We start from the raw sequence: 27532 nt of genomic DNA, 5'->3' as shown, positions 1-27532 counted from the left end.
TGGAGTGGCAACTTGATGGAGAGGGGCGGAATGGAGCTGGCCTCTGTGTTCTTACCACCCTGGCTTCAGTCATTTCTTGCTGAAATCATTCATCACATCAATCACTCATGTATTCAAAAATGTTTTGAGTGGTCCTTACAAGCCTTATCCTGTGTGGATAGGTACAGGAATCAGGACAGGGAGAAGATGCCATTTCTGGCCTCGAAGAGCTTACAGGCCTGTTGGGGAGAGAAGACTCACAGCAGAAGCAATGGATTGATGTCCAGAGCTGTGTCAGGGCAGAGAGTGAGAGACAGCAGGCTCTTGGGGTGAGAGAAAGCTGCTGGAGAGTGGCAGGTGCCTTTCTGTCCATTCTACCAGTCTGCTAGGACCTGACCCATAGGCCTCCTGATTTCCAAAGCCTTCTGTGCTTTTGCACGTATGTGGATCTCTCTACTTTCTGGCAGCAGACGTTTCTGTCTCTTACATGCCTTAGCATTGTTCTTTGCTTGATTTCCCCCCATGTATTCCTCATTTGGATTGTGGCAGAGCTTACTGCTATTCCCATCTTCTGTCTACTTTCTAGCAGCACTTTTCAAGGTCATTGTAAAAACGAATCACCTGGGGAACTTGTTAAAATGCAGACTTGGATTCAATAAGTCTTGTGTGGAGTCTGAGGTTCTGAATTTCTAACAATATTCCAGCAGATGCTGACCCTGTTGGTCTGTGGACCTCACTTTGTGTGGCAAGGTTCTGTAGTATTAAACACAAATCAAATCTTCTAAGCTAACTTGTGGATTTATTGAACTGGTTAATGGGCACATCATGTCCTTTCTCTGGGTCTTTTTTTCTCATAGTCCAGATGAGGAAATTTTTTTTAGGACTGACAAATGCTAGGCTTCTGTATCATCATTTCTCTCTTCTTCTCCCTGAGCTAACATTGATAATTGAGCATGGTATTTTTTCCCACTGAGCTTGGACATGACCTGTTGAGAAGGATTTCTCAATACAGTACCGTGAGGACCCACTTCTGGCCCAACAGAGTTGGCTTGGAAGATGAATCCTATTTGCTACTCTGGACAAAATATACCTTAAGCTCTTTTCTAATGGAATAATTGGGGGGTTGGCAGGGAGCCATCCTTGGCACTGCATAGAGATGCCCCCAAACCTGGCACCTGCCCTGAGAGATGAAGGGTGCCTCCAGAACCTCTTGTGCTAGAAAAGCCCCTTGGTCTAGGTCTGGGAAATGAGAGGAGAGGCAGGAAGATTGAGAACAGGTGCTGGAATGGAGTGATTAGCTCAGTGGTTCTCAACCATGTCTGCGCTTTAGAATTACCAGAAAGTTTTAATGAATAGTAATGCTTGAAGCCACCCCTAGATATTACATTCAATTGGGCTGGGGAATGACCAGGCATTAACATTTAAAAATCTCCCAGGTGAATCTAATGTGCAATTGGGGATGAGAACCAGTCATTTGGCCCATCCAGACACACTTAGCAAGTGGTGAGGCACTGAGGTGCTTGCTTCATTTTTCAATTCACAGGGCTCAGAGAGAAGCAGAGCCCTTACTCCCTTCCCCTAACTGGCCACTTCCATGGCTGAGATAAGCACTTGGAAGTAGCTCCTGCTGAAAGAGTTTTCTGGCTAGAACTGATTCTATCTCTAGGGACCAAGTTAAAGGTAGAAGGTTTGAAGAAGGACAGCAACCCCCAGCCATTTTTTGCTCAAAATGGCTTCACCTTCAAAAAAAAAAAAAAAATAGGTAAGGCAACCTCTTTTCGAACATGATAATTTCTTGGAGGGATGTTATTGGCTCTGTCAATCTAGATTGGTTTTTTCACATTGTCTAGCTTTTGTGTTGGGGGGCGGGGATCTCCTCTCCTTCCTGGTTGAGGGGTTGGAGCAGGGCAGCAGCCCTGTTCACATTTATGTTCCCTTGATTCTCAGTCTTCAATATGGCCCTTCTCCTCTCATTTGCTTTTTTGAAATGCACACCTCCTGCCCTCCAGGTTCCAGTTCTGCAGAGCTCAGCTAGTTCAGACAAAAAGTTTTGATCAAACTGATTCCCATTAAGGTGTGGACAACTGACACTTGCCCCTATCCTAGTCCTCTTGGATTTAAAAAGAGGCTGCTTGTTGTCCAAGTATCTTTAGTATATAGAATTCCAGGTAATAGATGAAGAGAATTGAACCATTCTCCTGATCACAGCTGGGGGAGTTTGGTGGGGCTTTTTAAAGGGAGAAGGGGGGGAAGGAGTGGCTATTCCTATGCTCACTTGTAATGTCTCCTCAAACGGTGAGAACAGGGCATTGTTCAAGAACAAGCCAGATACCTGATGAAGAGCAGTCTATGCCTCTTCCCTCCTAAAAAAAAAGACAAAGGGTAGGGAGAGGGGTCTGCTTTAGGCAGCTTCAGTATATTTCTAATTATAGTGCCCATTTGTAACCAATACTTTGGCCTTCCAAGAAGGCTTGATTATGACATTCATAATTCATTGGCAGTCAGTCTATTACAGATTCAATGATTCCTCCAGCCAGGGAGAGAATCTTGATCCTTTAAAAACTGATTTCTCACATTAGAATAGCAAAAGCAATTAGTTTTATTTTTAGCTCAGTTAAGCAAGAGCTCTAATGAAGCCAAAAGGAAGGTTTTTCCCTTCTTTCTTTCTCCCATTCTTTTCCTTGAGAGAATTTGCCCTGGGTGTTTGTCTCCTGCTGCCACTGGGTCTTTGTAGGATGCCTCTGGCTGCTTTAGGAAACCTGCATGATGAGGGCTTTGTGAAGGCTGAGGGTGGCTTTCAGAACTTTGTACTTAGCCTTGTATTTCCTGAGGCCTAGATCTTCACTCCAACTCCTGTTATGAAGGTGAGGGTGGAAGTGTATGCAGGGATGAGCTTGGCAGCCTTAGTCCCTAAACCCCACATTACATCTGGAGTTTCTGGTGTGAAAGCAGAGAAAAATATTACCTGGCATTGAGGGCCCTTCTTCCCACAGTTTGAGCTCAACTTACCATTCTCAGCCTTGTCCCCACCAGTTCACCTGCACAAACTCGCACTCTAGCCAGAAAGGTTTACTCATGGGCCCGCAGTAGGACTACACACATTTCTCACTCACTTCCTGAACAGCTTCCTTCCCAATGCCCTGGAGCTCTCTTTCCTCTGGATTCTTGGGTTCCATCTTGTGCCTATACCTGTAAATCTCACAGCACTGTCGGGCACACGCTGCCTTGGACCACTGGTTAACCTGGTCAGGTTTATTAACCAGCCAGATGCCTACAGGCTCCAGAGAGTTGGCCTAAATGAGGAAAGCTGGTTATGGTAGGAACTGTGGTGACCAGAGAGCACAGGCCCAGTCTAAAGGATGCAGCCAATCTTCAATGGCGAAAGACTGTTTTCATGTTCAGCTTCTGATCCAGCATTGTCAGATTTTCTGATAGTTTTCAAAGGGAGCTGGACATCTAGATTTTAAAATGTATATAGTATCCTAATTTTTAAAAATTGGAATGAATTCAATTTTCTTTAAAACCGTATGTGGGCCAAAACCCATGTCTGGGGGCCACCATTTTGTTTCCTCTGTTGTAGACTTTGAGAGCTGAACCCACAGATCCCAGCTCAGAACCCTGATTTTAAAGCCTCATGGAGCTCTTGCTGCCTCTCGGGTCCTGATCTGTCAGGTAGAGGAGCCAGCTTTACGTGGCACCAGGATCAGAGAGGCCCAGGGGCCTCACAATCACACAGTGACCTAGGAGAGAGCCAGCATGAACTTGTAGCCTCTGGCCCAGAATCCGTTTTGCTAGTTCCACACAATGAATGGTGATACTGACTAAGGGCATGGTGCCAATTTCTATTGATCTTTACTGTTGTCCAAGCTTAATGAAAAATGAGGAAAACACCATTCCCTTCAGAATGGATTAGATAAGGGAAAAGAATAAAAAAATTCACTCCTGTTGGTTTCCACATCATTTTTGTATGAAAGATGCTTGTGAAATTTAGATCTGAAAAGACAGTTCTTGAGAAGCTGTATACCAGCCACTGTGGAACCCATGACCTAGTTCCTATCCTTGGTAGGCTTATAGTCACAGGCTCAAGACTATGAGCTCCTAGAGAAGGAACTCAGCCATACTCTGCATTGAGTGTCTCCCAGCCCTCAGCAATCTGCCCAGCATGTAACCGGGACTTAACAAATTGAATATAAACATGGCAACACAGGTGACACAAAATGAAGGAGAGGCAATACAGACCTTCCAACTAAACCATTCAAATAGTTTCATCTCAATGTAAGAATTTTATTCCTCATATGAATCTCGTCTTGCATGTCATGGCATCATTTTCTCTCGGTGAGCATTTTCTCTTGTGATAGAGCAGTATCCTGAACTGATACTAAATAATATACCATTATTCAAGGTGATATTGCCTAGAAACCTGGCATGGGGCTGGGGGGAGTGATGGCATGAGCAAGAATGGTAGAAAATAGGTAAAAGACTGTAGTTAATGCATTCCTTCTAAATCCTCCTCTCTGTTTCCCTCTTCTTAGTTTATTCTGCCTCCAACCTCTAAGAAATTCCCAGGAAAAATGGAGCATTACGGTGTGTCTTCCCATTTCCAGGACCTGAAAGATTGCTTGCCATTCTCAGAGAGAGGGTATAAAAATTAGACCCTGGTGGAGGCCAGCTTGGGGTGTTGGATGAGCCTCTGACAGAGGATATGAATCTTGGCTGCAGGTGCTGGTGAAGGATGGTGGGGTTGACAAACCTACATCAAACAAGCCTCCATTCTAGGGGAGCCATCACTCACCTCTCTGCACTCTGGTGGCCAATGCTAATGAGATCCCAGGTCATATACAACCCCTGCCCAAAAGCTGGGGCCCAGCCTTTCAGCAGACAGAGACAGAGTAGTCCTTGGAGGAACTATGAAGGAGACCGCGCTCAGCTGTATCTCCTCCCTACTCTCCAGTCCTCATTTGGAGTGGCGCTTCTGCTATCTTCCTCTGCCTCTGCATCATCTTCTTAATTCCTTGCCTAGGGTATGGCCTCTCTCAAATAACTAAATGAATGTGGTTGAGTATTGCATCATGTGTTCTTCATTCCTCCTGGTGGCTGTTATATTTACAAGGAGACCCCAGGCATAAGACAAATGCCTGGGAAAAACCTAAGGAATAAATGTTTGATTGTCATGTTTCAAGCACCTACTAGGAGGTGGTTTGGAAGGCGTCTTGACAGCCCTTTTGAAAATGGAAGTTCCATCATCCATTTATCGATAAGTGGTCCTGACCATCAGCTGAAAGGAAACTGAGTATAGATGATGATGATGAGGATGATGATGATGATGATGAAGAAACAGTGACAGCAATGATGATGACGAGATGATGATACAAGCTAACGTCTGACAAGTGCTTGCCAAACACCAGGCACGACATTAAGAGTTTACATCTACATGGGCGCAGTGGTTCACGCCTGTAATCCCAGCAATTTGGGAGGCCAAGGCCGGTGGATCATGAGATCAAGAGATTGAGACCATCCTGGCTAACACGGTGAAACCCCATCTCTACTAAAAATACAAAAAATTAGCCGGGCGTGGTGGCGGGCGCCTGTAGTCCCAGCTACTCGGGAGGCTGAGGCAGGAGAATGGCATGAACCCAAGAGGTGGAGCTTGCTGTGAGCTGAGATTGCGCCATTGCACTCCAGCCTGGGCAACAGAGTGAGACTTCATCTCAGAAACAAACAAACAGAAACAGTTTACATCTACAAGCTCATCTACTCCCATCAGCTCTGTTGGTGGGCACTCTTGTTATTCAGAAATGAAGACACCTCAGAGTCTTCAGAGAGGTTCAATAACTTACATGGAGTTAAGAGCAATGACTTAAGTCCCGGGTTTGAATCCTGTCTCTGCCACTTAGAAGCTATGAGATTGAAGGCAGATTCTCTGAGACTGCTTCCCACTTTATAAAGTGGGATCAGCCTCATGGGCGGCTGTAATGATTCCATGGGGAACGCAGGCAGAGCCCTTTGCACATCCTCTGGCACATGCTGAACACATGGTATCATCACTCACTTCTGTTACACAGTGCATCACAGGCAGCCCCCACTTTCCTCTCCCCAATATTTTATGCATGTATTCATCTTCCCCATAAGTCTGTATCTGGGGGAAATTTTCATGTTTTATTCCTCTTTGAAAATACTTCCCTAGGAACTTTAAATATAGTCAGTTAGATGGCTAGAATTGGAATAATAACAACAAACAGGTATTGAATGCATACAACATGCTATGCACAGTTCTAAGTCCTTCCAACAACTGTGTTGTGTAGGTACTATTATGCTTGCTTTGCAATTGAGAGTATCATGGCATAGACAGATTAAGTAACTCTCCTGAGTTCCTGCTACTGGCAAGCAGTGGATTCAGGAGTGGCTCCAGGAGGTCTGGATCCTGAGCCTGTGCCTATGATCTGTATTCCATAAATATCCTCTTTGCCAATTCTCATTGCCATTTAAATGTTTCAAAGCAGTAGGAGCTTGAGGCTCCCACAGGGTGGGCCACTTGCTCTACGTCACACAGTTAATTTAGTAGTGGAGCTGGGGCTGAAACTGAGCTCCCTGGACTGCCAGCCCGGTGCTCCTGATACGAGGTGTGCCCTGTCATATGGTATGGTGATTCACTGGGAGAGAAGCTGTAGGAGGCTGACATTTTCCCAGCCTCATCTGTGTTTGCTGCCCACACGTCAAGCCCTGAATGTCAAAGTCCCCCACGCTGCTATGCTGGAGGGGAGGAGGGAAGCCCACTCACTATTATTAAGCAATTAAAAATATGAGCAGAGCGAATGTGGGACAGTCCCACTTCTCTGACGTGTTGGGCAACAAGGTAGCTGGCTGCGTCTCACTCACACAGAGAGACATTTAAGGGACTAAATGAAAAATAGCTGTCTTGGCTCCCAGGGAAAGTGGTTTTGAGTGCTGTGGATCATCACTGTCCCAGCTCTGCAACCCAAACGGTCTGGGGGACAGTGGAGGAGTGGGGATGAAAGAGTGGTCCATGACCTCTGAAGCACCATGGTTATATCACAAAAGTGGGGTGAGATCTGACAGCTTTCTCTGGGTCCATGGGTCTGTCTCTAAGCTGATGTGTTCCTCATTCTTCTCTCCTACAGAAATAAAAAAAAGTTACATGTCAGGTTGGACCCAAATCATTGCTATTTTTAATCTCTACCTATGGATGGGTACAAGATTTAATCTCTTACAGGAAGAAACAGGAACTGAGTTTGGTTGGTGAAAAGGCCTCCTTGGTGTCAGATCTGGGGTTCCTGCTGGAATCTGAACTCAGGTATTTAAAAGCAGGACCAGAGGATGGACTCCATGATTCTCTCCTATTCTCCTTCCAGACACCTTATCTGGAATATCCGATTAATAACTATGTTTTTGTTCATTCCTCTAAAATCTCTCTGACATCAGTCCTAACCTTTGCTCTCCGTGTATCTGTGCGTGCACAGTAATCCTGTGGGTTGAGAGTAAAACCAGATGCCTTGATGGGTCATGGAATGGCATCAAAGACGGTTCACCTACTCTGTGCCATAGAAGGCAGGATTGGAAATAAATCATTTGCATTGCTCCACATTGCCTGACACACAGAAGTTTTCAATACGTATTTATTGAATGAATGAGATGTGGGAGATAGGAGTTTGTTGGAAGTCCCTTGCTTTTTGCTACCCACAATTAACTTGATTTCAACTTAACAAATATCATCAAAACATTAGCTTGAATATGGCTTGTTGATATAAAAATTGAACAGTCTAAGTAGAAAATTACTTGTATTGGTGCATGCATGCACACACGTGTGCACACGCACACATGTGGTACACAAAGTACACCACTGCCATCTGGGATGACGGCAGAAAATGTCAAGCTTAAGTTCGGCAGTGTTAGGGTTGGAACAGGAAGGAGGAATAAGTCTTCTGAAACACTAAGAACTGTGTGCCTAGTAGGGCCCCTGCATACAGAGAGGATGAGTGATTGGCTATGTAGACAGACAGGAGAGCAAGGGCTCCCCACGTGCATGGCGAGTTTGACCAATGAGACCAATTGTCCATGTTCCTATATCAGGATACAGCTAAATCCATGGGAACGTGAATTTCAGCCAACTATTCAAGATGGAGCATCTTGGAATTCCAAGAAGAGCTCACTCTCTGCTGGTCATCTGGCTCTGAGCCCCTAAAGCTACTTGGAGCTGTCCAGATCCACTTTGCTTTAGGGTTGGTTGCTTCTATCTTTGTAACTCTAAAGGAGCTAGAAAGATTCTGTGTCTTTTCCTCTCTCCCTTTCCAGGTAAATAGAGGTGGGGAGAACAAGGAAAACACACATCATTTTTTTAACCTTTAATTTTAAACTAACTTTAGACTTACAGAAAAAATTACAAAAATAGTAGAGTTTTTCTGTACTCTTATAGTTTTTTAAATATCAACAAATTTCATAGTCATAGAACAATTATCACAACTAAGAAACTAACATTGATATAATACTATTAACTAAACTATAGACTTTGAATGTTGTTTTTTCACTAATGTTCTTTCTTTTTTTATTCCCCAACTTTTATTTTAGAATCAGTGGTACATGTGCAGGTTTGTTACAAAGGTATATTGTGTGATACTCAAGTTTGGAGTACGAATGAATTTTTTATCCAGGTACTGAGCATAGAACCTGATAAAGCAGTTTTTCAATCCTTGCGCTCCTCCTTCCCTCCCTCTTTTTGTATCCCTCAGTGTCTATTGTTCCCGTCTTTATGTCCATGTGTACCCAATATTTAACTCCCACTTTTAAGTGAGAACATGCAGTATTTGGTTTTCTGTTTCTGTGCTAGTTCGCTTAGCATGATGACCTCTAGCTGCATACATGTTGGTGCAAAAGACATAATTTCATTCCTTTTTTATAGCTGTGTAGTATTCCATGGTATATATGTCCCACATTTTCTTTATCCAACCCACTGTTGGATAAAGGCACCTGGGTCAATTCCATGTCTTAGCTATTGTGAATAGTGCTGTGATGAAGATATGGGTGCAAGTGACTTTTTAGTAGGACTATTAATTTTCCTTTGGGTACATACCCAGTAATGGCATTGCTGGGTCAAATGGTAGTCCTGCTCTTAGTTCTTTGAGAAATCTGCAAACTGCTCTTCATAGTGGCTGAACTAATTTACATTCCCACTAACAGTATTAATATTCTTTCTCAGTTCCAGCACTCTATCCAGGGTCCCATATTATATTTAGTTGTTATTTCTTCATCTTCTGCAGTCTCTAACAATTCCTTAGTCTTTTCTTGTCTTTTATGACCATGACACTTTTAAAGATTATTGCACTAAGAATACAACTTCACAGCTGTGGTATTTTTCCCCCAAAATGCATAACTTCAGTTCAGTCATGAGAAAACATCAGACAAACCCAAATAGAGGGACATTCAACAAAACGGCTGATCAACCAACATTTTTTGAAGAAAACTCGAGCATCTGCTTTTGTATTCTATTGTTCCTAAAATAGCTTGGGGAAAACTGCCTGCTGAGGTAGAAAATTAGGGTTTTAAAATGTAACCTCATGAGGGAAAAATGGTGCTTCTCTCTGGCCATGGAGACAGTCTTGAGCAAGCAGTTGAAGACATGAATTCTGATCTCAGCTCCCTCATGTCACACAGAGGGCTCCCCAATGCCTTCCTGTAAAATGGAATGACCCTTTCTTATCTCTCCCAAAGGATGGCCTAAGGACCCGGTGATGCTGTGTGGAGGGGCTTAGTGATTCTCAAGGGGTGATGCTCATGGAGGGTCTTATCTCTCAACTCCACCAGCGATCCAACAAGATGAGAAGCTGGGAGACCCAGGCAAGCCAGAGCCTTGTTGGTCAATCAACTCCCCATCCCTCTTAATTAGCTGTCATCTTCATGAGAAACCAGGAAGGAGAGGAGAGAGAAAAAATGTTCCAGATTTCTACCCCAGCCTTATCTAAAAGCCTAAAAGAAAAGATCTTGTAGAATTTCATTCAACAAGTATTTTTGACCACCCGCTGTGTACCACGCACATTCAAGGGCTGGGCACCTGTGAGTGAAGGAATAGACCAAAATCTCTGGCCCTTGGAGGTAATATGTTAGTGAAGGAGGCAGACAGTAAACAAAATAAGTACATAAATTAAGTAAATATTTGAAGGTGATGAAATTCCATCTTTGAACTGGTAAAAGTTGAAATGCTTTCTGATAAAATCCCTGCTGGGAGGCAGATGGTCTCTGCTGATGAATGGGGATGGTTACAAAATAACACATAGCATACATTAGGGGCGGGAGTATGGGTGTTGCCAAATGTCTCACCCACTGAAGCTTTCTCATTTTAAGTTTCAAATCAAACTCCTACTCTTTGTAATTAGACAATGCATATAGCAGTTGAAATGTCATTCCTTTAACCTGGGAAAATGCCTCTTAATCATGCCCTCTGGCCCCCAGCATCTCAGGGGAGAATATCAAAGAGTAAAAACACATGGGAGTAATTCACCTTAGGAATACTAATTGTGGGATAGTAACCACGAGGTGGATTGCACACATCATTTGGAGGATATTTGAATAAGTATGAAAAAAAGAGGGAAAAGATACACACCAGACTGTTAATCTGTTAATATCGGAACCTCAGTTGTGAGAGTGCAGCGGTGTGGCGTTGGGAGTGGAGAGGGCAGTTGCTGGGAATTCTTTGTCTACTTGTCTGCTACTGGCTTGTAGGAAGTAGTGAGTATTGCTTTTCTAGTTGGAAAAAGAAAATCCAAGGAAGCATTTAAAGAAACAATAGGGGCGAATGAAAGATGAAGATCTTCTAGGATTTCTAAATCCCTCAAATTTATATGTAGCTTTTCTTTAGATGTATGGGTTTATTTCTGGATTCTCAATTCTATTCCACTGGCAAGTATGTCTTTCCTTATACAAGTTCCATACTATTTTGATGACTGTACTTTTGTAGCAAGTTTTGAAATTGGAAAATGTGAGTACACCAACTTTGCTCTTGTTTTTCAATATAATTTTGGCTATTCAAGGACCTTGGAAAATTTCATATGAGTTTGAGGACTGGCTTTTTCTTCTCTTTGAGATGGAGTCTCACTCTGTTGCCCAGGCTGCTGGAGTGTGGTGTCATGATCTCAGCTCACTGCAACCTCTGCCTCCCAGGTTCAAGCAATTCTCATGCCTCAGCTTCCCGAGTAGCTGGGACTACAGGCGTGCCACCATGCCCAGCTATTTTTTTTGTGTGTGTGTGTTTTTAGTAGAGACAGGGTTTCACCATGTTGCCCAGGCTGTTCTCAAATTCCTGAACTCAGGCAATCTGCTTGCCTTGGCCTCCCAAAGTGTTAGGATTACAGGCGTGAGCCACCACCCCAGCTGACATTTTCGTTTCTGTAAAAAAGGCTGTTAGAATTTTGATAAGGATTGCATTTGTAGATCACTTTGGGTAGGTTATTCATCCATCCAGGCAAACACTATTCATTTTCTGTCTTTATGTGTCATCCTGTGCTAAAGGTCATGGGAGCAAGGGTGTATAAGGATGATTGACATTTGATTTCTATTTCCAGGTAACTTCGTTTTTTAACAAACTTCTTTTTTTCTTTTTTTTAAGTGGCTTTTCTGGTTTATTCTTTCTTTTTAATTGAGATGAAATCCACACGACATAAAATTAACCATTTTAAAGTGAACAATTCACTGGCATTTAGTACATTCACAATGTTGTGTAAACACCGCCTACCTCTGCCTAGTTCTAAAACATTTGCCTCATCCCCTATGAAAGTAAAGTAAAGAAAGTAGTTACTCCCTATTCCTCCCTCCCCCAGCCCTTGGCAACCACCAATGTGCTTTCTGTTTCTATGGATTTACCTATTCTAGATATTTCATATAAATGGAATCATACAATAAGCTACTGTGCCTGGCCGGCATTTTCATTTCTGTGAAAAAGCTGCTAGAATTTCGATAAAGATTTCATTTGTAGATCACTTCGAGTAGTATTGCCATCTTAACAATATTAAGTCTTCCAGCTCATGAACATGAGGTATCTTAACACTTATTTAGGTCTTTCAACAATGTTTTGTGGTTTTCAGCATACAGGTTATCCGTCCTGGTTAAATTTATTTGTAGGTATTTTATTCTTTTCACACTATAGTAAATGAAATTGTTTTTCTTAATTCACTTTTCAGATTGTTTATTGCTGGTGTATCAAAGCACAACTGATTTTTGTATCTTATACTTTGAAATTGTTGAATTGGTTTATTAGCTCTACTAGTTTATTTTGTGGATTCTCTGAGATTTCTTATATGTAAGATAATGTCACCTGTGAATAGAACTAGGTTTACTTCTTTTTTCCAATTTGGATACTTTTTTTAAAGATTCAAATTTATCTATTTATTTTAATTGACAAATAAAAATTATATGTATTTATTGTGTACAACATGACATGTAAAAATATGTATACATGGTGGAATGGCTCAGTTGAGCTAATTAGTGTATGCAGTACTATACAAACTTATTTTTTTATGGTAAGAACACTTAAAATTTACTCTCTTGGGAAGTTTCAAGGGTACATTATTATTCATTATGATCACCATGTGGTACAATAAATCTCTTGAACTTATTTCTCCCATCTAACTGACATTTTGTATGTTTTGACCAACATCTCCTCAATCCCTACCCCACAGCACCTGGTAGCTACCATTCTACTCTTTGCTTCTATGAGTTTAACTTTTTTAGATTCTACATGTAAGTGAGATTATGCCGTATTTGTCTTTCTGTGCCTGGCTTATTTCACTTAACATAATATCCTCCGGATTCATTCATGTCATCACAAATGACAGGATTTTTTTCTTTTTAAAGGCTGAATAGTATTCCATCATGTATATATATACCACATTTTATTTATCCGTTGATGAACATGTAGGTTAATTCCATATCTTGGCTGTTGTGAATAATGCTGCAGTGAACATAGGAGTACAGATATCTCTTCAACATACTGATTTTATTTCCTTTGGATATATACCTGGCAGTGGAGTGGTTGGATTATAGAGTAATTCTATTTTTAATTTTTTGGGGAACCTCCATACTATTTTCCATAATATCTGTACTAATGTACATTCTTACCAGCAGTATACAGAGGTTTTCTTTTCTCCACATCCTTGCCAGCACTTGTTATCTTTTATCTTTTTGATATAATCATTCTAACAGGTGTGAGGTGATATCTCATTGTGGTTTTAATTTGTATTTTGCTGATGCTATGGTCTGAATGTTCATGTGTGCCCCAACATTTATATGTTAGAATCTAAAACCCACTGTGATAGTATTAAGAAGTGGGGTTTTTGGGAAATGAGTAAGTCATGAGGGCTTCACCCTCATGAATGGGATTAGTGGCCTCATAAAAGAGAATCAAAGGACCGCCCTTACCCCTTTCTTCATGTGAGCACACAGCAAGAAAAGGTGCCATTTTTGAAGCAGAGAACAAGTCTTCATCAGACACAGAATTTGCTGGCACCAGGATTTTGGACTTTCCAGTCTTATGAACTGTGAGCCATACATTTCTGTTGTTTATAAATTATTCAGTCTAAGGTATTCTGTTACAGCAGTAGGAACAGACTAAGACATCTAATGATTACTGATGTTGAACATGTTTTTCATATACATGTTGACCATTCATATGTCTTATTTTGAGAAATGTCTATTTAGGTCCTTTGGCTCACTTTAAAATCAGTCACTGGTTCTCTTACTATAGAGTTGTTTGAGTTTTTTATATATTTGGGATGTCAATTCCTTATCAGGTGTATGGTTTGCAAATACATTCTTCCAATTCATGGGTTGTCTCATCACTCTGTTGATTGTTTCCTTAGCTGTGCAGAAACTTTTTAGTTTGATGTAATCCTGTCTATTTTTGCTTTTGTTGCCTGTGCTTTTAGGGTCATATGTAAAATATAATTGCCCATGCTGATGTCATGAAATTCTACCCCTATGTTTTCATCTAGTAGTCTTACAGTTTCAAGTCTTATGATTAAGTCTTAATCCATTTTCAGTTAGTTTTTATATATGGTATAAGATAGGATCTAATTTCATTCTTCTGCATGTGGCTATGCTCTTGTGACAACACCACTTATTGAAAGGTCTGTCGTTTCCCACTGTGTGTTCTTGGCACCTTTGTCAAAAATTAATTGACCATACATATGTGGATTTATTTCTGGATTATCTAATTCTGCTTCATTTATCTATTTGTCAGTTTTTACACTAGTACTATGCTGTTTTGACTACTATAGCTTTGTAGTATATTTTAAAGTCAGGTAGTGTGATGCCTCCAGCTTTGTTTATTGTGCTCAACATTGCTTTGGTTATTCAGGCTCTTTTGTGGTTCAATATACATTTTAGAACTTTTGTTTCTATTCCTGTGAAGAATGTCATTGGTATTTTGATATGAACTGCACTAAATCTGTAGATTGCTTTGGGTATTACAGCATGCACATTTTAACAATATTAATTCTTCCAATCCATGGACATAGGATATCTTTCCATTTATTTGTGCCTTCTTCAATTTCTTTCATCAATGTTTGATAGTTTTCAGTGAATAATTCACTTCTTTGGTTAAATTTTTTCTTAGGTATTATATTTTATTTTGTAACTATTATAAAGGGGATTGCCCTCTTGATTTATTTCTTGGAAAGTTCATTGTTAGTGTATAGAACTGCTATTGATGGTTATGCTTTATTTCTTTTATAATTGGTGTGTATAGAACTTCCAGTACAATATCAAATGACAGTGGTAAAAGTAGGAGTCTTTGTATTGTTCTTGATCTTAGGAGTAAAGATTTCAGTTTCTCGTCATTGAGTATGATGTTAGCTGTGGTTTTCTCATAAATGCCCTTTATTATGTTGAGGATGTTCTTTCTATTCCTACTTTTCTGTGAGTATTTTCTTAAAAATCAAAAATGTTAGATTTTGTCAACTACTTTTTCTGCATCAGTTAGGATGACTAAATGGTTCAGTTTTTTTGTTGTTGTTCTATTAATGTGTATTACATTGATTGATTTTCTTATGTTGAATCACCTTTGTATTCCTGGGATAAATCCCATTTGGTCATGGAATTTTTATAATTATTTAAATATGCTATTTGATTCAGTTTGATAGTATCTTAAAGATTTTTGAATCTATGTTCATAAGAGTTATTAGTCTATAGTTTTCTTGTGGTGTCTTTCTGACTTTGGTATAAGGGTAATGCTAGCCTCATAGAATGAGTTAGAAAGTGGTCTCTCCTCTTGTATTTTCTATAGATGTTTGAGAAAGATTGCTGTTAATTCTTTTTTAAATGTTTGATTGAATTGACAAGCAAAGCCCATCTGGTCCTGAATTTTTCTTCTGGGGAGTATTGTTTTATTTATTCCTTTAAAATTACTGATTCAATTTTTACTTTTTATAGGTCTGATTAGATTCTATTTCTTCTGGAGTCAGTTTTGGCAATTTGTGTGTTTCTAAGAATTTGTCCTTTATGTTAAGTTTATCTATTTGTTGGTATCAAATTGTTCATAGTATTTTTTTTTATTTCCATAAGGTCTGTGGTAATGTCTTTACTTTCTATTTTCAGTTATTTGGGTCTTCTCTTCTTTCCTTTTAGTTGGTCTAGCTGAAAGATTGTCAATTTTGTTGATGTTTTCAAAAACCAATTTTTGGTTTTGCTGATTCTCTCTTATTTTTCTATTCTCTATGTTGTTTATCTTAACTTTAATCTTTACTTCTTTCTGGTTTGGGGTTTAGTGTTCTCTTCTTTTTCTAGTTACTTAAGATGTAAATTTAGGTTATTGATTTGAGATGTTTCTTTTTTTAATGTAAACACTTACAGCTATAAATTTCCTGTTGAGCACTGCTTAACTATATCCTATAAGTTTGGGTAAGTTGTCTTTCCATTTTAATTTAACTGTAAGTGTTTTCTAATTTCTCTTGTTATTTCTTCTTTGGCCTATTGGTTAAGGGTATGTTGTTTTCCACGTATTTGTGAATTTTCCAGGTTTCTTTCTGTTATTCTGGCATCATTTCATTGTGGTTAGAAACAATATTTTGTATGATTTCAATCCTTATAAATTTATTGAGACTTGTTTTGTGGCCCAACATGTGGTCTATACTTGAGAATTTTCTATGTGCACTTGAGAAGATGATACATTTTGCTGTTGTTGAGGGAAGCGTTCTATCCGCGTCTATTCAGTCGAGCTCTTTGTAGTTTTGTTTAAGCCCCCTATTTTCTTACTGATTTTATGTCTAGCTGTTCCATTCACTACTGAAAATGGTATATTGATGTCTCCTACTATTATTGTAGGATTGTCTATTTCTTCTCATTCTGTCAATGCTTGGTCATGTATTTTGGAGCTCTGTTGTTTGGTGTGTGTATGTTTATAATTGCTACGTATTCTTGATGCATTGACTCCTTTATCAATATATAATGTCCTTCTTTGTCTCTTGTAATGGTTTTTGACTTAAAATCTATTTTGTTAGATATTAGTATAACCTCCTTAACTTTCTTTTGGTTACTATTTGCTTAAAATATTATTTTTCCATCCTTTCACTTTCAAGCTATTTGTGTCTTTGAATCTAAAGTGAGTCACTTGTAGACAGCATATAGTTGGATTTTTTTAAAAAAATCTATTTGGTCAATCTCTGCCTTTTGATTATAGAATTTAACCCATTTATATTTAAAGTAATTAACTACAAGGGAGGACCTACTTCTGCCAATTTGCTATTTTTCTGTATGTCTTATGTCTTTGTGGTTCCTCATTTTCTTTATTACTGTCTTCTTTTGTGTTTAATTGATTCTTTACACTGTAACATTTTGATCCCCTTCACATTTCTTTTTGTGTATTTTAAAAAAGATATTTTCTGAGTGATTACCATAGAATTATGATTAACATTATACATTTATAAAAATATAGTAACAGTATGGTTAAAATTGATATCAACTTAGCTTCAATAGAATATAAAATCTCTGCTTCTAAACATCTCTGTCCCCACCTTATGTTGTTGTTGTCACTAAATACATTTTTTATTCATTACATTCATTTGGTGTGTTCAATAATGTAGATTTATAATTATTGTTTTATGCGTTTGTCTTTTAAATTATGTAGGAAATAAAAAGAGGGGTTATAAACCAAAATCCAGTATATTGGCTTTTATATTTACTTTCTAGTTAACTTTTCTGCAGTTCCTTACCTTTTCATACTGCTTTGAGTTACTGTCTAGTGCCCTTTCATTTAAGCCTCAAGATCTACCTTCATCATTTCTTAAAGGGCAACTCTGCTAGCAACAAACCCTCTCAGATTTTGGTTATCAGAGAATGCCTTAATTTTTCATTGCTGGATATAGAATTCTTGGTTGATAGGGGATTTTTTTTTTTTTTTTCCTTTCAGCATTAAAAAAAAGTTATTTCATTCCCTTCTGATCTCCCTAGCTTCTAATAAGAAATTATGTGTTAATTCTACTGAGGATATATTGTACATGATGAGTCACTTTTCTCTTTCTGCTTTTAAGATTCTCTCCTTGTCTATCTTTGGCAATTTGATTATAGTGTATCTTAGTGGGAATCTCTTTGCATTTATCCTTCTTAGATTCACCGAGCTTCTTAAACATGTAGATTTTTGTCTTTTTACCAATTTTGGAATGTTTTGGGATGTTATTTCCTTAAATATACTTTCAGCTGCCTTTTTTTCTCTTTTCTCGTGGAATTTCTATTTTGTGTATATTGTTGCACTTGAATATTTCTCTTAGGCTCTGTTAATTTTTTTTTCCAATTTTTTTCTTGCTTTTTAAACTAGATAATTTCAAATGATCTATCTTCAAGTTTGCTAATTCTTCCTTTTGCTTGCTGAAACCTGCTATTGAAACCCTCTAGTATGTTTTTTGTTTTAATTATTGCACTTTTCAGCTCCAGAATTTCTTTTTGGTTCCTTTTTATAATTTCTGTCTCTATTGATTTCTCTTTCATGCATTGTTCTCCTAGTTTCCTTTAGCTCTTTGTCTATTAATTCCTTTAGTTCTTTGAGCATATTTAACACAGTTGCTTTAAAGTCTTTGTCTAATAAGTTCAATGTCTTTGCCTCAGGGAAAGTTGCTGCTCATTTCTTTTGTAAGTGGGCCATACTTGTTTCCTTAAATGTCTCATAATTTTTAGTTAAAACTGGACAATTTGAATACTGTAATCTGGTAATTCTGGAAATCTCAATCTTAATTCTCCTTAGAATTTGTTTTTATTGCTTGTTGTAGGCTTTAGCTATTTGTTCAGTGATTTTTCTAAACTATTTTTGTAAAGTTTGTATTCTTTGTCATGTATGGTCTCTGAAGTCTTTGTTCCTTGCTTGCATTGAGCTAGTGTTTTGATAAAGATTTCCTTGAATGCCAGGAGCCAAAAGGTGTGAAGGGAGGGGCAAGAGAGAAGGAGAGAAAGGGCATGAGGGAGAGACAGGGAGCGGGAGAGAAGAGAAAAGCAAAGAAACAAAAAATAAAAAATATCTCTCCTATTCTTTGCAGATTGTTTCTGTACTAGGACATTCCTTCAATGTTTAGTCAGGCCATTTAAAATTTTACGTTAGCCTTAAGTACTTGCCTGCACTGATCTTAAGAGACTGGCCAAAATAAAAACTTAGGGTCTTCTCAGGTTTTTTCTGAGCATGAGTTTTACTCTGGGAACGTGTGTGGTTTTCTTAAATACCCAATATGCATGGAGCTTTTGAATGTCCTAATTTCCCAGAGAAATGCTCTCCCCAGCTTTTCTTTCCAGGCTTTAGGCACTCTGTTGTATGCATCAACTGAAATCTTTTGCCCCAGGTGGCTGCAGGTTCTTCATTTGTCTTACAATATTTCCAGTAAATGACCACTGTCTTTTCCACACTGAGTGAGTTCCAAGTTAGGCTAAACAAAGACAAGCACCTTGCTTCAGTCCTTCATGTAGCTCCGAGACAGGATAGAAGAGACAAACACGGTTCTTTGTGAGTAAGGTCTGCTCTCCTCCCTCAGAACCAGGGACTAGGGCCCCATACCGGGAACACAGAACTAATGTCTTCAGGATCGCTGCCAAGCTGGGGAGAGGGTGGAGCAAGCACAAGTAAAAAGTCACAAAGCTGGCTAGGTGTGGTGGCTCATGCCTGTAATCCTAGCACTTTGGGAGGCTGAGGCAGGCACATCACCCGAGGTCAGGAGCTTGAGACCAGCATGGCCAACATGGCGAAACCCTGTCTCTACTAAAAATACAAAAATTAGCCAGGTGTGGTGGCATGTGCCTGTATTCCCACTACTCGGGAGGCTGAGGCAAGAGAATCGCTTGAACCCTCCAGCCTGGGCAACAGAGTGAGGCTCCGTCTCAAAAAAAAAAAAAATCACAAGGCCTTTCTGCAACTTTAAAATTGCCTTTCTCTTTATTCCACATTTACCTGGTTGCTATAAAGTTTGGATTGTTTTTCAACTTTCTAACAAAATAACTCTGATGGTTTTTCCTTGATTTTTTTGATATTTCTGTAGAGGGATGAGCTCTTAGAGATACCTACTCCATCAGTTTTGCTTTTTAATAAATGTTTAAATTGAAGTATAACATGCATTCATAAAGGTATATAATTCATAAGTGTGTAGCTGTATGAATTTCTGCATTTCATAAGGCATACACACTTTGTGACCACTCTCTAAATATTTTTATTTTTTAAAACATTTGTATCTCATTTCAAAAATTACTTGTTGTGACTTACAAAAATGCATATTATGCCAATAAGAGAAAAAATATTTTAAGTGAGGAAAGTAGGGGTAGGAGGAGGGAAGTAATAAAAGTAAAAAGAAAAACCAGTTTTCTATTTTTGTTACATGGCAATTACATGGCAGAATGTCTTGCACACTTTGCTAGAAGAAGTGGGATAGAAGTTTATCCCTAAGTTTCCTAGCTGCTAATGCAAAAAGGAAAATCTCATCAGTTTTAGGTTTTTGTAATTCTGAAGATAAAAAAGAAACTAATTGCTCAATAGACATGCAGCTATATTAGGTACTGAGGCTGGAAAGAATTTCTCCTATTCTTACTATAAAGAAGGCCTTACTGAAGGTAGTGGGAGATGTGACTTTTAACTTCTCCTGTAGCAGATAAATACCACAGCAGAGTCCAGGTCTTCCTATCTGCATATATCATGGGATGCCACTGCCACAGTGATCCAAATGAAGAGTAGTGACAGCAAGTCTAAGAGTGGCTGAAGCACTGCTATTTGAGTGGGTCAGGGAGAGGGCTATGAAAATAAGGGTGAATAAATTAACTGCCCTAAACCTCAGCTTTTCTACCAGTAAAATAAGAATAAAAGCAATTACCCTAGGATACTACCAATAAAGGAGAGATTGTGTATGTGTCTCGTGTGTAATAAGTGCTTGCTAAATCTAGTGATTATTATAATTCCAAGGTTTGTATAGAGACTATTGATGGCCTCTAGTTCCTTAGTTGAGTAAGCCTGTTTCTTTTTGCCTGTTCTATTTCTAACCCTGGGTCATACCACCAAGGCTTTCAAATGGTTAAAATGTACTCACTGCATTTTGATCCTGTGAACCAAGGTGGAGTGGGGGGGTGTGTGAAACTTAGGATCTTCCTAGTTCTGGAGAACCCAGGCCTGTGATGGATCACTCCCAGGACTCACAGGGGGCAATATGCACGCTTGATAGGGAAGAGGAGAAGGTGACTATGTCTGTCCTACTCCACCCTGCTACCCTAACACCAGGCCCAGCTGCTTGAGGTCTGCATCCCACCTAGTATACAAATCAGGCTTAAAACAAAACAGAATGACAATATATGTACTGAGTGCTGTTACACTAAGAAAGCAGGTCTTTATTCAGCAGCACAGCCCATGGTTGCTTTCAGGTTTTGATAAATGCACATGGCATTGTACTTTTCCTTGGATGCTGACCACTGTCCAGATGGTCATGACTTCTGTGGCCCTGATGTGGTACGGCCTGAAGGACAGCAAGGTGCCCTCCGACGTCTGGTAGGATGAGCATCCATCTACAATTACAGTGAAACCCTTGCTAGTGTCTCAGGAAGAAGCACCTCTTTATAGCCAGTCATGAGTCTTTAATATATTACCCTTAAATCATTTAAAACTGGACTAGCCTGAGCAGCAGTGAATATGCCAATGCAGCTGGGAGAAATCTTAGGCAGGCCCAGTGAAATGGCCAAGATGATCTAATAGATCTTGCTTCATCTCTAGAAGTCTGTCACCCTGCCTCTCTCCTCCTTATTAAACCAAAGCTCCCCACTCCCAGGAAATAAAACTGCTACCTGATATTTATATATCTTCAGAGAGTAGTGTGATTCAGAAACCAGGGAGAATGGTTTAAAACTATTTATTGAAAAGGAGACTGTTTCTTGCATGGAATAATCTTATTGGAAAAGTTACCTTATTTCTTCTACTGCACTTGAAAAATCTAGATCGTTTGTAAAAAGCAAAGGGCAAAAGAGAAATTGATTTTTGTCAGCATGAGGTCGTTTTTTTGTACTCTGATTAGTGGCTTGAAGCTGGTGGTGAGTCATGTGACAGTGCTGGTGTTTTGGGGCAGGGTATTCAGACTGAGATCATAATAGCTATTTCTGACCTTGACTTTGAGCAGAACGTTGCAGGAAGTCTTATGTCACCCTGAAGTCTCCAGCTATCTGCAACCTTCTGATATCTCTGATTGACTGCTTGTATTAAGCAGTCCCCTTCTCCTCCCTCACTGTGCCATCCCTAGACTCTAAAGTTCTGAATGTATTAACAATATCTACATGGTGAAGCCCATGCTCCCTGCTCTAGCATTGGAGGCCTTCTAAGGACTGACCCAATCCAACTTTGCCTCCAGCCAATCTGTCTCCTGCTTCCACGGTATGAACGCTCTGCTGCTATCAGTAGCTCTAGCTTCTGAGCACACACACACCTGGGCACATCCCAGGCACTCAATAATTTCTGCTCCTCTATGCACTGTCCACTCTGGTAGGAGGTCTACACCTTTCTCATATGTGCCCTCAGAAGTCACACCTGCCGTTGTGCCTACCAGTCGGCCTTCTCGGTTCTCTGTGCACTCACCGTCCTCTGAATGTGAGCCATTTACCATACCTGCCGTCTAGTCAGCATGGGCCTTGTGCCTTGAAATAGCCCATATTTTTGGTGTGTGCATTGACCTTTCAGCAATGCAATGCTACCTGCTGGAGAGAGAGAAGAGGGAGAGGGAAGAGGAGAGGGGGAGAGAGAGATTTTTGCCTATCTCCCCAAAATTTGTAAATTGAAACCCTAACCTCAGTATATTAGAATGTGACTCCATTTGGAGGCAAGGCATTAAAGAGGCAATTCAGTTAAAATGAGGTCCTTAGGGTGAGCTCTAATGCACCCTGACAGGTGCCCTTATAAGAAGAGGATATTTGGACACACAAAGAGATACCAGGGATGCATGTGGACAGACAAAAGACCAGGTGAGCACACAGTGAGAGGGCAGCCGTCTGCAAGCCAAGGAGAGAGGCCTCAGGAGAAACAAACCCTGCTGACACCTTTGTCTTAGGCTTCCAGAATGGTGAAAGAAGAGATTTCTGTTGTGTAAGCCACCCAGTCCTGGCATTTTGTGATGACAGCCCAAGCCGATTAATGCACTCACAGAGAATGTACCCTGCAGTGAATGTGAAATCAAAGGTGTGAATCTGCTGTTCCTTGCTCAGGCTTGGTTCCCACAGCCTTCCAGGCGGGGGATCATCTCTCCAAGCTGGATGAGAACCAAGTGTTCAACCATTAGCTAGCTAGCTTATCTAATCTATATCTTACAACCTCGACCCCAAACGCAGATACCTTAATCGGGGGCTCCATCAAAGAATCGGTGATCGATTCCAATGCTGGCTGGCCTGGGCCTACTGGAGATGTCACTTTACTGATTTTTAATGGCTAAGGAATTTTTGAGGATAATATTAATTTTTTTTTTTTTTTTTTTTTTTTTTGATGTGAAAGACCTCTTCAAGGAGAACTACAAACCGCTGCTCAAGGAAATAAAAGAGGATACAAACAAATGGAAGAACATTCCATGCTCATGGGTAGGAAGAATCAATATCATGAAAATGGCCATCCTTCCCAAGGTAATTTACAGATTCAATGCCATCCCCATCAAGCTACCAATGACTTTCTTCACAGAATTGGAAAAAACTACTTTAAAGTTCATATGGAACCAAAAAAGAGCCCGCATCGCCAAGTCAATCCTAAGCCAAAAGAACAAAGCTGGAGGCATCACACTACCTGACTTCAAACTATACTACAAGGCTACAGTAACCAAAACAGCATGGTACTGGTACCAAAACAGAGATATAGATCAATGGAACAGAACAGAGCCGTCAGAAATAATGCCACATATCTACAACTATCTGATCTTTGACAAACCTGACAAAAACAAGAAATGGGGAAAGGATTCCCTATTTAATAAATGGTGCTGGGAAAACTGGCTAGCCATATGTAGAAAGCTGAAACTTGATCCCTTCCTTACACCTTATACAAAAATCAATTCAAGATGGATTAAAGACTTAAATGTTAGACCTAAAACCATAAAAACCCTAGAAGAAAACCTAGGCATTACCATTCAGGACATAGGCATGGGCAAGGACTTCATGTCTAAAACACCAAAAGCAATGGCAACAAAAGCCAAAATTGACAAATGGGATCTAATTAAACTAAAGAGCTTCTGCACAGCAAAGGAAACTACCATCAGAGTGAACAGGCAACCTACAAAATGGGAGAACATTTTCACAACCTACTCATCTGACAAAGGGCAAATATCCAGAATCTACAATGAACTCCAACAAATTTACAAGAAAAAAACAAACAACCCCATCAAAAAGTGGGCGAAGGACATGAACAGACACTTCTCAAAAGAAGACATTTATGCAGCCAAAAAACACATGAAAAAATGCTCACCATCACTGGCCATCAGAGAAATGCAAATCAAAACCACAATGAGATACCATCTCACACCAGTTAGAATGGCGATCATTAAAAAGTCAGGAAACAACAGGTGCTGGAGAGGATGTGGAGAAATAGGAACACTTTTACACTGTTGGTGGGACTGTAAACTAGTTCAACCCTTGTGGAAGTCAGTGTGGCGATTCCTCAGGGATCTAGAACTAGAAATTCCATTCGACCCAGCCATCCCATTACTGGGTATATACCCAAAGGACTATAAATCATGCTGTTATAAAGACACATGCACACGTATGTTTATTGCCGCATTATTCACAATAGCAAAGACTTGGAACCAACCCAAATGTCCAACAATGATAGACTGGATTAAGAAAATGTGGCACATATACACCATGGAATACTATGCAGCCATAAAAAATGATGAGTTCACGTCCTTTGTAGGGACATGGATGAAATTGGAAATCATCATTCTCAGTAAACTATCGCAAGAACAAAAAACCAAACACCGCATATTCTCACTCATAGGTGGGAATTGAACAATGAGAACACATGGACACAGGAAGGGGAACATCACACTTCGGGGACTGTTGTGGGGTGGGGGGAGGGGGGAGGGATAGCATTGGGAGATATACCTAATGCTAGATGACAAGTTGGTGGGTGCAGCGCACCAGCATGGCACATGTATACATATGTAACTTACCTGCACATTGCGCACGTGTACCATAAAACCTAAAGTATAATAATGATGATAATAATAATAATAATAATAAAAGAAAAAAAAAAAAAAAAAAGTTTTTCATCAAATTCTACAAAAAAAAAAAAAAAAAAAAAAAAAAAGGATAATGTTAATTATGTGTGATTTTCATCTTCAGTGATTACCTAAAAGGCCAGCTCCCAACTCCACTTAATGGTTACATAAATGGAACCCCTGTCCTGGCTGGCCCACATCATTGTGGCCTCTTCCCATCCACTCTCCAAGCAGCAGAGTCATCTTTTCTAAAAACAGTTCTGATTAGGTTACCTCCAATACCCACTTCTGCACCTTTTCCCCAATAAAAACCTAACGTTATTCCCTTAGGAGAGAATCCCCAACTACTTTTACAAGACTTGTAAGGGCCTTCGGGGTCCGGGTCTCACCAGCTTTCCTTGCCTCACTGGCGGCCCCTCTGCATAGTGCCCCAAGTTCCGGTGTAGATGGTTCCCACTGCCTGGAACATCGTCTCAACCCCTCTCACCATATTATCTCCATTTCATCCTTTAGACCTTTGTTCAAGTGTCCTTTGCCTGGGGTTCTGCTGAGCGCCTGGCCAGGCCCCATGTCCGTGTCATGGGCACCTCTCACTGGGCCCCAGCTCCGTGTCATGGACACTTCTTACCTGGCTCCATCTGCCTGTCATGGGCGCTTCTAACCGGGTGCATCTCCCTTTTCACATTTGCCTCGGAAGCAGTTTCACAGTTGTCTGTGAGATGAGTGGATTCCTTTGTGTTTCCATAAATTCTAAATTTGATGTGGTAGAGACCGTGTCTGTTTTCTGCCTGGCACACAGCAGATATTCGGTAGGTGCTTTATTGAGCAAATAAACAAACACCCATCTTTTCCATCTCCACGTTAGTTCTTCCAAAGTAGAGACCACCTCCTGTTCATCTTTGTCTTCCTGTCTTAGAGATTTCTTCACTAAATCCCATTCTTTGGTAGAAGAAGGAAGTGGAAGAATTACCAGGACTTACACATAGGAGGCTTTCACTCACTGAACCGTTTAATCACAAGGGCGGTGCCAAGACTCCTGCTCCCCACTCTGGGGCCTCAGGGCCATTCAGCCATGTGCAGACAGTGCTTCAGCAATGCCTGTTTTCTTCACTCTTTAGGGAGTTTGTGATTGTTTAAGATTGAGTGCTTACAGTGAGTAAAAGCGTTCTGGACAAAAAATCTTCCCATAAAAGAAGAGAATGTATGCTGCATTTCTTTCTCTCTTGTTTTATGGGTTAGATTTCTTTCTTTTTTTATTTTAAAACAGGGTCTCTGTCTCCCAGGCTGGAGTGCAGTGGCACCATCACAACTCACTGTGGCTTTGACCTCCTGGGCTCAAACGATCCTCTCACCTCAGTCTACTGAGTAGTCGGTGGGCACCACCACGCCTGGCTAATTTTTGTATTTTTTGAAGAGACAGAGTCTTGACATGTTGCCCAGGCTGGTCTTGAACTCCTGGTTTCAAGCAATCTGCCCTCCTTGGCCTCCCAAAGTGCTGGGATTACAGGTGTGAACCACCGCACCCTGTCTGGGTTAGCTTTCTAATGGAGGGTTGTTTATTTGCGATTTGGGAACTTTGCTACAAATGTTTATTGAGTGTCCTCTATGTGTCAGGCACTTGTGAAGGACAGAGGGGGAAGTAGGTGAGGATGGGGAGTTGAGGGTGAGACAGAGGGAAGTGATGCTTTTTGAAAGCCCAGGCTATTTTGCAGTAGATCCCAGTGACGAGCTCTCAGAAAATCAGTGTTAGTGACTGTAACTTACTCTTCGCTGTGGTCAAAAGTTCGTCTGAAGGCCTTGCCCTGTGTGGGACACTCAGGCTCAGAGCACTTGCTTGGATCTGGCTGATGCAATCACAAGAAACTCCAGTCAGCGTTCTCTCCCTTTGAGCCAGTGCCTCCACTTCCGTGAGCCTGTCTCCTTCATGTTTCCATCAGACACAAAGGACCGGTCTGTCGATACTCCTGTCTGTCAGTGACAAGCAATTGGTACCCGAGCCTGGGGTGGGACTTTTGATCTCGGCTTGGGGCTTGTTGATGAAGCGGGGACTGCTGTTCTTTCGGAGCACCACCAGGACGCCGCTCAGATCACTGAGCACAGTAAAGGGATGAATCGTGCTCATGTTTATTCTGCAATTTCAAAGGCTGCCATCTAATGTTTAAGAGCACAGAGACTTTAAATGAACAAACGGTTTGGTGGAAAATAGGAGATGGACGTTGCCATGATTTGCTACCTGGTAGATGGACTTTATTTTATGTAGTTCAGGTGCAGAGCTTAGAAGGCTCTTCAAGTACAGGTAAGATTTGGAAAGTCACCACTGGGCTCTAAATTTGGGGAGCAGTGCCTTATGCTAATGATGTTTTTGTAAAAAGATGGTCTCCTCTTCATCACCAGATTGTCCCTTAAATTAGCTAAAGCCCCGAGGCCCTAAATTAAAAGCAAGAAATTACAATGTAGCAGATTGAATTTAGGTTTATGTGCCATGTGTGAAATATATGAGTGGCTTTTGAAAGCATAATTGTAAATGAACAGTGGGTTCCTTATGCACAGGCAGCATCCCCTGAATGTCTGGCTATTTGCGTTGAAAGCCCAGTCTCCACCCAGTTAGTGCCCCCACACCCACCCTCCCTTCCCCATCGCCATGACGCAAGCCAGACTGCACTGTCACGACCACACTGAAGCCTATGCTGACGCCATCACATCTGCTGGAACCTGCTCCCAAATTACTGTCTCTGTTCAACCTGGTCAAGGCAGATCCAGCTTTTTGGGGTCCCCTCCCCTTCTTGGCCATTAACAAGCAAGATATCCAAGAAGGAGTGAACACCGAACTCTTTATCACTCCTGGGATAGAGAATCTTCCTTTTTTTCTT

The 27532-nt window shown here is 40.5% G+C and overlaps 2 protein-coding genes across 4 annotated transcripts in view; both read left to right on the top strand.

Moving 5' to 3' along the window:
• LOC134759832 (group 10 secretory phospholipase A2-like) overlaps positions 1-23539 on the top strand; it is a 36104-nt gene extending 12565 nt beyond the window's left edge. For 2 of the 3 annotated variants that reach the window (XR_010136665.1, XM_063714785.1), the window contains one exon: positions 4512-7141. Coding sequence is in view for 1 of the 3 variants with exons in the window: in XM_063714785.1 (XP_063570855.1) it covers positions 4512-4590 (79 nt within the window). In the remaining 2 variants the exon portion in view is untranslated. Of the gene's footprint in view, positions 1-4511; positions 7292-22957 lie in introns of those variants that run through there. The other variant, XR_010136666.1, reaches the window with a different exon arrangement.
• LOC129047184 (uncharacterized) overlaps positions 1-27532 on the top strand; it is a 608921-nt gene that overhangs the window by 264623 nt on the left and 316766 nt on the right. The window lies entirely within an intron of this gene.

The sequence above is a fragment of the Pongo abelii genome, chromosome 14 (genome assembly GCF_028885655.2).
Source record: "Pongo abelii isolate AG06213 chromosome 14, NHGRI_mPonAbe1-v2.0_pri, whole genome shotgun sequence".
Taxonomy (NCBI): domain Eukaryota; kingdom Metazoa; phylum Chordata; class Mammalia; order Primates; family Hominidae; genus Pongo; species Pongo abelii.
The sequence above is the reverse complement of the archived record's forward strand: the minus strand, read 5'-3'. Positions and strand labels throughout refer to the sequence as shown.